The sequence below is a fragment of the Phacochoerus africanus genome, chromosome 6, assembly GCF_016906955.1.
Source record: "Phacochoerus africanus isolate WHEZ1 chromosome 6, ROS_Pafr_v1, whole genome shotgun sequence".
NCBI lineage: Eukaryota > Metazoa > Chordata > Mammalia > Artiodactyla > Suidae > Phacochoerus > Phacochoerus africanus.
In genome coordinates, this window is record NC_062549.1 from 91,889,706 (window position 1) to 91,905,269 (window position 15,564).

At 36.6% G+C, this 15,564-nt stretch overlaps 1 protein-coding gene and 1 pseudogene across 1 annotated transcript; both read left to right on the forward strand.

Moving 5' to 3' along the window:
- Positions 1-6,306: 6,306 nt before the first annotated feature.
- Positions 6,307-7,282, forward strand: LOC125128859 (olfactory receptor 10X1-like). Its single transcript, XM_047783004.1, has one exon. It carries the CDS (start codon positions 6,331-6,333, stop codon positions 7,261-7,263), a length of 933 nt encoding a protein of 310 aa, XP_047638960.1. The 5' UTR covers positions 6,307-6,330; the 3' UTR covers positions 7,264-7,282.
- A 6,313-nt stretch (positions 7,283-13,595) lies between these two features.
- Positions 13,596-14,600, forward strand: LOC125128860 (olfactory receptor 10X1-like; annotated as a pseudogene).
- The last annotated feature ends 964 nt before the right edge of the window (positions 14,601-15,564 follow it).

Here is a 15,564-nt window from a genome sequence, read left to right on the forward strand (position 1 = left end):
CATACATTCCACTACAAAGCCCTCACGTAATTATACACATTCAAAATTATGAACTGGGCATTTACCATTAATGACCATAACCACAAATATATTAGGCATGAGCATACACTATTAATACATATATATTCAGATAACATATACACGTGTAGATATGTATGCCACACATACATTCACACCAACATCATACATACACTACCACACAGTAGACATGTGGACTCGTACACATTGCCTGTTAGAACCTGAGGTTGGGTGACTTAATGGATACTATTTTATAGATCAAGCAAAAGAGCCAAGAGGGTGAAGTGACATCCTTGAAGTCACAAAAAGCCAAGACTTGAGAAGAAAGTGCCTTGGGTGCTCATCTAATATTATTTGCCCCAAAGAATGATGACTCTTCTCAGACGCAGTGGGACACTCACTAACATGAATGCAGAATAAAACAGTTTACTCAACAATAATCCCTTGCCTCTATAACACTTTTTTCACAAGCCCTTTTTCATGTGAGTCTATGAAGAACACTAAAGGAAAAATCAAGACTCGGAGCAAGCTACTTATCCCTCAGCCCAAGGATCAGCTGTAAGGCTCCACTGTCTCCAAGAGATTAGGCAAGGGAGTATTCTCCACTCACCTGTAGAGGCTCACAGTGAGGGCAGACCCTGCCTTTCAGCAGCCATGTACTGGACTGACCCCTGGCAGGCCTGCCTATGGGACAAAGAACCTGAGATCCATCTTAGAAACTCCTATTCTGAACAAAGAATAATATTCCCAAATGATATCAGGGACTGTTCCAAGCCCCTATCCCCAGATGCTGAATCATATTTGCTTCCATCAAAACAGCTTTCCTCTCTAAAGATTTTTCAGTCCCAATGGGTGGTGTTTCAGGAAGCAATTTATTTGTGTTTGTCATTAACTAGAAATATTCTTCTGGGAAAAGCAGAAAAGGATATGTGAACAAAAAGATGCTAGAAATATCTGTTTTGCGCTAAATATTATATCATTTTCACATGTTAAATCTATTTTAAAATTTATCAGGACTTAGTAAGAAAATGTTAACAGTTGCATTTTATGGAAGAAGAAACTTTGCCTGATAGAGTTTGGGTGACCATTTCAAGATCACAGAACTCAAAATTGATGCTCTTAAATGCATGCTGTAAGAGTTATAGAAATAAAAGAGGTATTCACCTTCCCTTACTATTGTCTCAAAACCTTTAAATGACCATTTCTAATATTTTTCTACTTTCAAAGTCAAGTATACATTCACACTCATATATTGAGAATATTCATATATCCCTTAGGTTCAATTTCTTCTTGTATCCTCCTCTGTCTATCCCACTTCCTTCAGACACATTTTTATTTTTTAAAATAAGGTAACTTTACCTTATTTTTATATGCTTTTTTGTTCTTTCCACAATACTGTAATATCTGCCCCTGGATTTCTAATCTACCACTCAGATTATCCTGAAATCTGCAAATGTCCAGAAAGTCTATCTAGGTTAATGATCTTATGTAAATCTTCATTCTCAACTTGCATTTTTCTCTAGTACACTAATGGTGCGAAGGTTTGCACCCCTAATATAAATTGTCACCCATTCACTGATTCAGTAGAAAAAACAACAACAAATGGTAACACATATTCAATGCCAGGCTTTTTACTCACCTCATTATGTGAATTTAACAGTCATATATTTAAAGATATTACTAATACTCTCGATTTTCAGATTTAAAAAGGCAGGAAAAAATTAATTTACTGACTATGTGACTGCTTGTTGGTAACACAGTGGCAAGTGGATTCAAGAACTCTTTCTCTTAACTACCATGTAATCCCTAATACTCTGCATTGGTTAGGAGGATCCAAAATATAAGGTGTAGAAACTAGGATAACATTAGTGTACTATTGACTTTAAAGCACTTCTTCTTGGTTGTATTTTATTTGTTGGTCTAGAGATTTTAGCATGCTTTTTTTTTTCTTCGTGGTTGTACACATGGTATATAGAAGTTCTTGAGCCAGGTACTGAATCTGAGCTGAAGCTCTGGAAGTTCCAGATCCCTTAACCCACTGCAGCAGGCCAGAGATGGAACCCACACCCCCACAGTGACCCTAGGCACAGCAATTGGATTCTTAACCCACTGCGCCACAATGAGAACACCTTAGCAAGCATTTTAAACTTCACATAATCCACTTAATAATGAATTACTTTCAGTAATTTGCAATGGCATAATTTTATTTACTTAAAAATCCACTAACACCTTGTTATAATTTTTAAATAGGCATATGCCTTCTTAAGGAAATTAAGAGGAAAATTATATGTGTGTGTATGGTACTTTATATTTAACCGTATATTTACTGTTTTCAGTACACTTTGTTCTCTGCTGTATCCAGTTACCATGGATTTTATTTATATTTAGCCTCAAAACTCGTATACTACATTGGCTAGCAATAAATTATCTCCATTTTATCTGAAAATATCTTCATTTTTGTCTTTATTTGTGAAATGTAGTTGTGCTGAATAAAAAATTCTTAACGGTATTTTTTTCATTTTTCCACATGCTATTTAATGTATCTGTCCTTCCTAGTTTCTCATGAAAATATTTGAAATAATGGCATTATCATTTTCCTCTATGTAATGTATCACATTTTTCTTGGTCCCAATATTTTCTCTTTACCTTCAGCCATATAAAGTGCTTCTGTGTGCTTTTTGTGTTTTTCTTACTTGCAGTTTTTTGAATATCTTTAGTATGTAAGTTACTGTCATCTACCAAATTCAGGAAGTTTTCAGCTATAGTTCATTCTGTATGTGCACAGGCCAGTAGACCAAAGCTTGATTCTGTAACACATCCTCCACCAAACTCTAAATCCCTGTAAAAAGATACCATCCATTGTACTTTTCTGAGTTCTTCCATAGTGCACACTTTAAACACTGAAAGCCCTTTCACAATAGCCAGGAAAGAAGTGAGCGATCAGTGGAAAGTGCTTATAGTGAGAGGAAGAGTGAATTGAATGAACATGAGGGATGCAATTCACTCCCCTCCCTGCCAAAACAAAACTTACAAAGCAGCAGAAAGCCTTGGTTTGGGGCAGAATATGAATGCTGCTAGTTTGAAATCTCAAGAGATTCCCAGAAGAGTTTTATAACTTGCATGTTACACAAAACCCTGGAACTAATGAGAGCAAATTACAAATTAGAGAGAGAAAGTTCTCTTGCTCCTTATGATGAAAGAAGAGAGAAATCCCTGAGAGTCTCTTAACCAGAACCAAATCTCTAGAGCTGAGGAACCTCAAGCCCTGATGATAATCAGACCATGTCTCTAAAAGGTTAGAAGGAAAGACTCTAAACTGTTGCAGTTTAGGGAGTGTTGGAAACTAATTCTAGCACATATGGTCTAGCTCCACACCTCATGTCAAAGAAGTATAGAACCACAGAAAGCCAAAGTGCACAAAATCAAGACCTCCTTCCTTACCTCCTAGTTGGGGAAACTTAGACACAGAAGGTACTTGGACTTCCCCAATGTCGTGGACCTAGCAGTAACGATGTTAAGAATCCAGACTTTGACCAGTGATTTTCATAGTAAGTCAATCTTTGACTCTTTTGAGTGAAGAGCAAAGCTGGCTTCCAACAACATGAAGACCGTGTAAATTAACATTGAATTGACTTTGGAGCCCTGTTAAAACACACAAGGTAGGAAACTATTTTGATGGTTTGATTCTCTTTTCTTCATGACTAATTGCACTATATGTTCACCAAATTATCATTTTTTTAACTTTGGAGGTGTGTATTTCCTTTTCAGTTGACCCATATTTTAAATTAAATTTGAGACAAGTTGATTCAGGGACAACCTGAGAGATAGCTCAGGGTAGAGGGAGCATAGTATTCTCACCACCTCTTGAATATACATATTCAAAATGAGCCAGAATAGGGGGACAGTCTGACATTCATATACTGCTATTGCCAAAACACCGATTAGGTATTTAGCTCACAATTATGGAATAGCTAGAAGAAAGGATCTGTATTGGAATTTAAGAGGCTGATTCATTTAGTTCCACAGGCTTCTGAATTTACCAATGAAAATAAGCTTTTGGAGATGTCTTGAAGGGAATATGGCCTACCGTGTGAAATCCTGCTGTTCTGTGTCAGAAAGAGCTTGTTTTTTTCTTTTTTCTTTTTTTCTTTTTAGCTAGGATGTCAAGTATTTTTTGACTATATATATGCAAAATATACATTATATACATAATGTAATAGGCATTGATGTATCCATATGTAATAAATCTAAAATATACCTATTTTTCTGCCTTCGGGGTACTTATATAATCCTTTAGTTTCACAATCAATTTGGCTGCATACTTATAGCTTTACTGTGAAGAGTTATAAAAATTTAAGAAACCTAAGAGTATAAATTATTCTATTAGAATTTTTCACCATGACTTAGGGAAAAACAGAGGGGCCTTTTGGGACTTAGTATTTTCTCAAAAGGAGTAAAATTTTTCTGAAAGAGTCCAGAATGTTTCTGAAAGCTGTTTATAAGAGAAAGTAGAACAATAATCTGCAAGTGTGAATTTGCATCCTGAGGAAACTCACACAAAAGGTAGATACTAAGGATGCTCACCTAAAGGCATCATCAAGAAGGCCAGGATCATTTAGACACTGCCCCTCATAATATATCCTTAGGCAGGAAGGCAGAGAAATTCTCTAGTCTACTCCCCGGGAGATAATTCCTCAGATATAAGAAGTTGTGGATATAGTAGAGAAAAATGGAAAGTTTCACAGGAAAGATTAGGTCATGTGACTCATGTGTCACTATGGAAGAATAAAGGCCTTCTCAGGTCTAAAAGGATAAAAGTATCTATGGGATTTCAGTGGGACCTATAAGGTAGAATCTATAGATTGTGCAATTTCTAGAACTATTTATAATTTAGATGCTTTTCTTGCTGCCTCTTCTGACTCTCAGTGACCTGCAAGATTCTACACTGAGAATGCTTAATCCTAGTGTGAACTAAATTTAAGGACAGTAAAATGTGTGTTCATTACCATGCCCAAGATCACATGCTATATGTTGCTGAATAGCAACACAGAACAGAGATTGCTTATAGATTTAGCATTTTTTTAAATTATCTGACCCATTGAAGGTTTATTGGAAATGATCTTTTAAATACTCCACCTTGAGAGCCACAGACTTATATGACTCATAATCTCTTTCCTCAAAGAGAGAGCATTGAGAAATGGAAAGAATATACCATTCAATTAAAGCAGCTTGATTCCTGTTACAAATATAATGCTTCATAGATACTGTAATCTTATTTCTAAAATAAGTTAAATAATCACAGCTGCCCTACACATTTCATGATTTTCCTATGCATTTCATCTATATGGTGAGAAGAGTAAACACAATAAACATATGAACAAATTTGGCAAAATATAGGCTTTATAAATGGGTTCTTATGTATGTTGACATATAGTTAAGGAAAAAATATATTTCAATATCCTACAAAGTTGAGGGAATATTTTGAATATGAGGGGAAAATATGTGCAATTTCAAGGAAGGTAAGATAAAATCAAATAATAGAATTATCAAGGAATATATAGAATCATTAGCATTTATCTTTTTTTGTATCTTTAGCTTGACATTGATGAAATGGGCAAAATGTCTCATCATCTGAACCACTACATATACACTCAGATTAATTATGATTTAGCGTAATTGTGCTTGAGTGTTTTATCTTCCATCCCTCTCTTCTGTATAGTGGGAAGGAAGGTTTTTCTTTAATATTTCTGGACCTAACTCTCTTCTCCAAGAAGAGAAAATAACTTTGGGCTTCTCTTATTATTGTAAGCCATTGTCTAAATATGGTCCCCAAATTCCTAAAAAGTCAAATATCAAACTTCACTCATTAGTTATTTAAAGACAATGTCATAAGTAGAAGTTGCAAAGTCAGACCCTGACTTTGTCAATGCACAACTTCATGTAACTTCAGGGTTCAGAATCTGATCCAAATCTGAATCATCTTATGCACTTTTATTCCCTTCATCTGTACATGAATTAGAGTGTTTCCTGTTCTTTTTGTATTACCAGCCAATAACATTTAAATAAAAAAGGGGGAAGAAAAAAACCTACTAAGTAATTAGTAACTAGTTGCTTAATAAAAAAGGCAAATGAATGAAAATTAGGAAAATTAGGAAAATACATCTTCTCCATTCACATTGTTCTTTCCCAAATTTAATATATAGCTGTAACTGTCACTTTGATCATTTATTTTATTCACACTAAAATTTTCAAGGAATGATGGAGACTTGAGTATTTATTTCTTGTTTTTTTCCAATTCCAGATATTCAAACAATGAAGACCAACCAGACAATCCTGAAAGAATTCATCCTTGTTGGCTTCTCTGTTTACCCACATGCACAGACATTCCTCTTTGTGGTTTTCTTCTGCCTCTACCTTCTCACCCTCACAGGGAACCTGGCCATCATGTATCTAACGTGGGTAGACAGGTGTCTCCACACTCCTATGTACCTCTTCCTTAGTGCACTCTCTTTCTCTGAGACCTGCTACACATTGACCATTATCCCCAAGATGCTCACAGATCTCCTGGCCAAGAACAGAAGCATTACAATCATAGGATGTGGCTTACAGATGAGTTTCTTCTTGGGGCTTGGTGGCACTAATTGTGTCATTCTCACTTTCATGGGTTTTGATCGCTTCCTTGCCATCTGCAACCCTCTCAGATATCCACTGCTTATGACCAACATGGTATGCGGACAACTTGTGGCCTCTGCTTGTGCTACTGGTTTCTTTCTCTCTGTAATAGAGACTGCACTGATATTCAGAGGCTCTTTCTGTGGCCCCAACCTTGTCAAACACTTCTGCTGTCATATGCGGGCAGTGGTGAGGCTGTCCTGTTTAGATAGTGAACTCACAGAATTCATTGTAATGGTGATCTCAGCAACAGCCTTGATGGGCACCTTCCTGCTCATCATCCTCACTTATGTTTTCATTCTCTCCGCTGTCCTCAGGATCCCTTCAACTAAGGGCAAGCAGAAGGCGTTTTCTACCTGTGCTTCCCATCTCACGGTGGTCATCATCCACTTTGGGTTTGCATCTATTCCTTATCTGAAGCCAGGAGCATCAGAGGGAGATGACGCAGTCATAGCAGTCCCTTACACTGTCGTTACTCCTTTCCTCAGCCCTCTCATTTTCAGCCTCAGGAATAAGGACATGAAGAATGCTTTCAGAAAGGTGCTTGCAAAGACAAGTTCCTTGAATAAATAAACTTGGCTTATTGCTCCATGATTGAGTGCCCACAAATATCAGTGAGGTATTTACTCTGTGACATCTGGGGAAGCCTATGCCACTTTCTTTTTTCCAGAGGGTGTCATATGTGGGTCAAGTGACTGAGTCTTGGACCTAAGCCATAACAGGCATTTACTTAGCTTACTGAGGAAGTTGCCCAACTACTTCTATCTGTCCATCCAGATTCTAGGCTATTGTCAATCAACCATTAGATGACCTACGTATTTGAAGAAGTGGAAACTCAAGAACGTGGAAGGAAAAAAAAAATACCTGTGACCACTACACTAAGAGATGTTTTAAAATATCTAGAGATGGAATCATTGAAGAAATTTTCTCCATAACGTTGTGAGGTACTAAATTGTGTCTCCCATGAGACAAGCCATTTCTGATAAGAGATATACTGTGGAGTAATCATCAACTGTGTATTTGTGTATATATTAATTGATACCTGTATTTTTAAGTTCCAAGATGCTCTATTAAAGGTTTTAATAACTCTCTTCATGATGCTGTTCTTCAATGACTGTCAGATGCTAACTTCTGAATATACAGGATATTTTGGAACATTGATTTGAATAAACAAACAGGATAGTAGAGCTTACATGTTCCATGACTGGGGAAATCTGTGAGGAGGGCTAGAAATAATATCCATTTTCTTTAAGATGAAGATATTAAACAGCAAATGTTTTAAAACAAATAATGTCATGATATTGATGGATGTGACAATTGTTTTTTTATTTTGACAGAAATACCATGTGCAATGAAGTAAAACAGACAAATGCAAAATCGATTATTTATATTACCTAAAGAAAATAAGAAATACTTTGGATTTTTATATCTCAAATATATAGCAATTGTCTGTGAATTCTAACACATAAGCCTAGGGATTTTCCCCAATCCTTTTCTCAGTTCTGATGCTAACATGTCCTTTCATGAAGGACCCAACTACTCTACTGATATTTGTTCATAGAAGCAATAGTTGTGATAGACCAGAGATAAGAAATATTCAAATATTCAATAATAGTAGCATAGATAGATACTTGTTAATATGCTTATACAGAGTACTGGCATGTAGCAATAAAAGTGAATAACTATAGTTACATACTTCGATATACATGTGAAACACCTCTTTTCACTTTTAGACTATGTGTTACTTCAACAACATAAGAGCTAGGTTAAATTAAAAGAGTTTGGCTCTGGAACAATTTCTAATTAGATTTTTTAAAAAATTTTTCTTATCAGAAAAGTCCCTTAGTTTGAAGCAGTTAGGTATTTACTCAAATCAATAAGATATTAAAATAAGGGATAAATGAAGGTATAAAATAGGAGATAAGTGACTTCCGTTTTCCACTTAAGTGTAAAAAGAGTCCATTTATCTACATATGGCATTAACTCTGCCCAAGAAACTGCACTACCATAGTGAAAACAAAAACACAAGAAACTCACATTCTTCTTGGGAAGAAACATAATTACAACCTACATTAAGGTTGTCACTTATTTATGGGAGTAATCAAAAGACAACAGACACATAAAAAGTCGCTAAAGGGTTCAGTCATATCATTGGTCAATGTCCCCAGATAAGGATGCTCTACCTCAACGTATGAGACTTATCTAAGAAGCTCCCTAGAGAGAAGAAAGATACAGCCAGGTAGAGGGCTGCCTGGGTCATAATAAATCTTAAACACTGAGATCAGGAACTATTTTTCCAAAGAGGGCAGAATTTTGCTTTATTATTCTATGGAACAATTTATATTATAGGGTAGAGTTGAAAAATATAGAGCAATTAGGAGATTTGTAAGGGGATATGGTTAGAAAAGGGGCATTTAAACTGAGTCTTATCAAAACCATTGTCATTCTAGGATGATTGTGAGCATAACAAGCTGTTCCAGTGAGGAGCAATATCAGGGATCTATTACTGTAAGAGGATGGTGAAGAAAAGAATTTGCTAATCAAGCCAGTCTCTAAACAAACGTGAACACAAATAACAAGAACAAAAAGAACATGTGTGTGTTTGAAGGGGGAGGACCAAGAACCAGGGTTTCTTTAATATATTATCTAAAGCATTTAATTTTCATAACCAACAAAAAATATGAGCCATGTAAATAAACATGGTATTACCCAATACCAGAAAATATCAGACAGAAGGAACTGCCCATTAGTATAACTACATTTAAATGACAAAAACTTCAAAGTAGCTATTGTATATCCAAATAACTAAAAAAAAATGATTAAACTAGTAAAATATCACGACAATTTTGATCAAATATAGAATATCAATAAAGAAATAGGAATAACAAAAAAGAACCCAACAGAAACAATGGACTTGGAATTACAATAACTGAAAAAAATTTTTAAAAAAGTCATTTAGACATTCTTGACAGCAGAACTGCTTGGAGAAAGAATAAGTGAACATGAAATTAGATTTATAGATGGAGTTTCCTTTGCGGCACAGCAGAAATGCATCCAATGAGTAACCATGAGGTTGCCGGTTCGAACCCTGGCCTCACTCAGTGGGTTAAGGATCCGGCATTATTGTGAGCTGTGGTGTAGGTCACAGACATGGCTCAGATCTGGTATTGCTGTGGCTGTGGTGTAGGCTGGCAGCTACAGCTCTGATTCCACCCCTAGCAGGGAATTTCCATATGCCATGGGCATGGCTCTAAAGAGACAAAATATATAGACAAATGATAGATAGATAGATAGATAGATAGATAGATAGATAGATAGATAGATAGATACCTAGAACAGAATAGTGGTTACCAGAGGTTAATCACTTAAGGAGCCAGGTATGACTTAGAATACCAACCCTCGCTATTTTAGAAGTCTTCCCAAAACTTCTCCTCCATGGCACCTTCTCTGACCACTGGTCCATTTTCTCTTATTTTGTCGGATCTCTATTTGACTCCTTAGCACACTACAGCATAAGTCACTTAAATTGCCACTATATTTTTTAAAAAAGGCTAAAGCAAAGTTTCTCTGCCAAGTTTATGGTTACCTCTCAATCCATAACTTTATTATCTTTCTTGTCCTGCACACGTTCATCCTCAAGATTTAAGAATATCAAAGTGACAATGCAGGACCCTATGTGGCCTTCCCCTCAATTACTCTGCCTATCTCTTGTTTGTAGAAAAGCTTTAGTCTCCCAGACCACCCTTGAGTCACAAGGGGCTGAATCTAGTGTTAGTGATGGGAAGAATATGAATACGTAGTAACAAAAATACCAGTTGGGCCAGGAGAACTGGTGACAATTTAAACAATAGTTCAGCTACATAGTAGAGTTAGAGAATCTTTGGTTACTCCCTGAAAGACATAGATAACAGTGCCTGACATACATTCCTGAGTTGTTTTGCAGATATTAAAACTTAGAAGGAGCTAATTGCATGACGACCATGAGCATGTAGCTCCCAGAATGACTGGCACCTGAGGATTGATGACACTAATCCCTGTGACATCAGCCACCCACCATCAAAAAAATCAGAGAATGGTTCATGAGCTAGTCACACACCCTATGACTCTCTCCTCACCTTGCCTTTAAATATTCTTTCCTAAAATCCATTGAGGAATTCAGGTTTTTTGAGCAACTAGCTACCCTTACTCCTTGCCTGGCTTTGCAATACATGTTCCACTTTCCTTCATCATACCCAAAGTCAGCACATTGACTTTATTGAGAGTGATCTAGCAGACCATAGTTTGGGGCCATAATATGTCTTCCACCAAGATATAAATCCCTGTAAGAAGATACTATTCCTTACTCTTTTCTGGGTTTTCCTGTAGTAAAGTCTTTAAACAGTGCAATCCCTTTGACAATACCCAGGGAAAAAGTCAGTGATTAATAGAAAGTGCTTTATGGTGAGTGGAATTGTGAATTGAATGAGCATTAGGGATGCAATTCACTCCCCTCCCTGCCAAAACAAAACTTACAAAGCAGCAGAAAGCCTTGGTTTGGGGCAGAATATGAACTCCCCAGAGATTTCCAGTAGAGTTTTACAAGTCACATGTTACACAAAACTCTGGAACTAATGAGAGCAAATTACAAAGTAGAGCGAGAAAGTTCTCTTGCTCCTTCTGATGAAAGAAGAGAGAAATCCCTGAGAGTCTCTTAACCAGAACAAAACCGCTGGAGCTGAGGAACCTCAAGCCCTGATGATAATCAGACCATGTCTCTAAAGGGTTAGAAGGAAAGACTCTAAAAACAGTTGCAATTTAGTGAGTATGGGGAACTAATCATAGTGCTTTGGGCTAGCCTCACAACTCATACCAGAAAACCTCAGAGCCATGGAAAGCTGAAGTGCAAAAAATTAGGGCCTCCCCTTCCTTCCCAGCTGGGGGAAACTTCTACCCAGAAATTACAGAAACTACAACGTCACAAAACTAGTAGTAATAAAGTTAAGAATGCAGACTCTCTGACCAATGACTTTCATACTAAGTCAATCTTTGTCTCTTTTTTTGTGAAGAACAAAGCATGCTTCCAACAATTTGAAGACTATCTTGGATGAATATAACTGTAATCCTGAATTAGCTCTAGAGTGCTGATAAAATACACAAGGTAGGAAACTGTTCTTCATGATTTAACTCTCTTTTCATTATAATTAATTGCCACTACGTTTTCACCAAATTATCATTTCTCTTTGACTTTAGAAAGAGTGTGTATTTCTTTTGTCAGTAGATCCGTATTTCAAATTATATTTGAGATGAATTGATGTAGCAACGCTTTCAGAGACAACTGAGGGTAGGATGGATATACATAACATAATATAAGAAGAAATATACTTATGTTTATATGTAATAAGTATAATGTTATAATTTATATATTTTTTTCCACTTTGGATTACTTAGTAAAACTTTCAGTGCCACAATCCATATAATTGCATTCTTATAGATTTACTGTGACAAGTTATAGGAATATAAGAATTTTAATGTATCAGTTGCTCTACTGATAGAAGTTTTTCACAGTGGCTTAGGATAAACAGAGGAGCATATTGGGATCTAATATTTCCTGACAGAGGGATAAAATATTTTGGAGCAGTTCAGAATACTTCAGAAAGCTGTCTATAGGGAAAAGCGAAACAATAATCTATAGGTGTAGATTTGGATACCAAAGAGACACAACTAAGTTTTGATACTAGGAGGCTTACATAAAAGGTCTTATTGATGAAGCCCAGAATCAATTCCATGGTGTCCAATACAATATATGCTTAGGAGAAAAGTCAGAGAAATACTCTTCTCTTTGGGAGGTAATTACTCATAGATAAGAAGGTGTAGGTATAGGGAGAAAGAAAAACAGGAAAGGAAAAAGATAAATAGAGGAAACTTCATAGAAAAGATCACTAAGTAGTGATCAGGGTTCAGATTCTCATCCAAATCTGACGTCAGTTACAGTACTTTCTATTCCTTTGAAAAAACTACCGGCCAATAATTTCTTTTCATAAATAGGCCAGAAAACATCATAATAAGTTATCAGTAATTAGTTGCTCTATAAAAAGGAACAAGTGAATGAAAAATTAGAAAAAGCCATCATCTCCATACAAATGGTGATCTGCTAGGCTAAATACAGAAGAATCAATTGGTGTAGCTACTGTGGAGAACAGTTTGGATGTTCCTTAAAAAACTAAAAACACAATTACCATATGAGCTAGTGATTCTACTCCTGGGCATACATCTGGAAAAGAAGAAATTTCTAATTTAAAAAGATACATGCACTCCAATGTTTATAGCAGCACTATATACAATAGCCAAGACATAGAAGAAATCTAAATGTTCATTGACATGTAGAATAGATAGAGAAAACGTGGTACATATATACAATGGAATATATTCCATTTTTAAGCCATATAAAGGAATTAATTATTGCCATTTGCAGCAACAAGGATGGATCTATCATATTAAGTGAAGTAAGTCAGATTAATACAAACATCATTATATATCACTGATAGGTGGAATTGAAAAAAAATCATGCAAATGTACTAAGTTACAGGATAGGAATAGACTCACAGACACGTAAAACAAATTTATGGCTACCAAAAGGGATAGTGGGAATGAGAGGAGAGATAAATTAAGAGTTTGAATTAACATATATGCACTCCTATATAAAAAATAGGTAAGTAACTGGACCTACTGTATAACCCAGGGAACTATGCTCAATAACTTAAGTAACCTATAATAGAAAAGAGTGTGTGTGTGTGTAAGTAACTGAATCACTTTACTGTACACTTGAAACTAATAAAACATGGCAAATTAACTACAATTTTAAAAGAGTCAATGGGCAATTGCAACATGGTTATTTTTCACGTTCACACCAACATTTTCAAGAGATAATGAAAAATTCAATATTTATTTGTTGCTTCTTTTAGATTTCAGGCATATAAAGAATGAAGATCAATCACACAATTCTGAAAGAATTCATCCTTGTTGGCTTCTCTGTTTACCCACATGCACAGACATTCCTCTTTGTGGTTTTCTTCTGCCTCTACCTTCTCACCCTCACAGGGAACCTGGCCATCATGTATCTAACGTGGGTAGACAGGTGTCTCCACACTCCTATGTACCTCTTCCTTAGTGCACTCTCTTTCTCTGAGACCTGCTACACATTGACCATTATCCCCAAGATGCTCTCGCATCTCCTGACCAAGAACAGAAGCATTACAATCATAGGATGTGGCTTACAGATGAGTTTCTTCTTGGGGCTTGGTGGAACTAATTGTGTCATTCTCACTTTCATGGGTTATGATCGCTTCCTTGCCATCTGCAACCCTCTCAGATATCCACTGCTTATGACCAACGTGGTATGTGGGCAACTTGTGGCCTCTGCTTGGGTTGTTGGCTTCATTATCTCTGTTACTGAGACTGCACTGATATTCAGGGGCTCTTTCTGTGGCCCCAACCTTGTCAAACACTTCTTCTGTCACATGCGGGCAGTGGTGAGGCTGTCCTGTCTAGACAGTGAACTCACTGAGCTCATTGTAACAGCAATCTCAGTGTCAGCCTTGACGGGCACCTTCCTGCTCATCATCCTCACTTATGTTTTCATTCTCTCCGCTGTCCTCAGGATCCCTTCAGCTGAGGGCAAGCAGAAGGCGTTTTCTACCTGTGCTTCCCACCTCACTGTGGTCATCATCCACTTTGGGTTTGCATCTATTGTCTATCTGAAGCCAGGAGCATCAGGGGGAGATGACGCAGTCATAGCAGTCCCTTACACTGTCGTTACTCCTTTCCTCAGCCCTCTCATTTTCAGCCTCAGGAATAAGGACATGAAGAGTGCTTTCAGAAAGGTGCTTGCAAAGACAAGTTCCTTGAATAAATAAACTTGGCTTATTGCTCCATGATTGAATGTCCTCTGAAGTCATTGAGGCATTTGCTCTGTTATAGCTGGAAAACGGTGTACCATTTGCCTTTTTCCAGAGTTTGGCATATGATGATCAAGTCACTTATTCTGGGACCTAAACCATGACAGTCATTTACTTAGCTTGTTAAGGAATTTATCCATGTCTTCGAATTCTACCCCCACATCTACTACTATCAAACTCTATCTACTAGTACTGCCAGTTCTCCCGATACTTCTACCTTTATCTCCATCTCTCCAGATATTAGGCTTCCACAAATCAGCCTCTGGGTTTCCTGCATCTTTGTTGAAGTAGGATTAAATATTGTGGAAGAAAAAAACAACTGTGACTACTATACTAAGAAATGTTTTAAAATATCTAAAGATGTGAAGGTTTATTTATCTAGGCAAAGATGTGAGACACTTGTTTGTGTCTCCCAAGAGATGAACCATTTTAACAGGAGCTTCATGATGCAGTAATCATCATCTCTCTCTTTGTGAACATTTGGGTTGATATGAGTTTTTTAAATCCCCTGTCATACTGATTATTAAAGATTTTTAGTATCATTTTTCATGGTGGTGTTCTTCAATGACTGCCAGATGCTAGCTTCTGAATAAACAGTATATTTTGGGACATTGATTCAAATAGGTCAACAGGACAGTAAAGCCTACAATTTCCATGACAGAGGGAATCCATGATGATAGCTGGAAATAACCTATTTTGTATAAGATGAAGGTATTAAACCACACATTTTTAAAAAGTCATGGCATTAGGGTTTCCCTTGTCACACAGTGGGTGAAAGATCTGGCATTGTTCCTGCAGTGGCTCAGGTCATAGCTATGGCTTGGGTTTGATCTCTGGCCCGGGAACTCCCACATGCCAAAAAAAAAAAGTCATGGTATTGATGGGTGTAATAAATAAAAGTTGTTTTGGAATAATTTTAGCAGACATACAATATGTAATA

Excerpts from the sequence above, each read along its gene's own strand:
- LOC125128859 (XM_047783004.1), top strand. The coding sequence starts at position 6,331 with ATGAAGACCAACCAGACAATCCTGAAAGAATTCATCCTTGTTGGCTTC.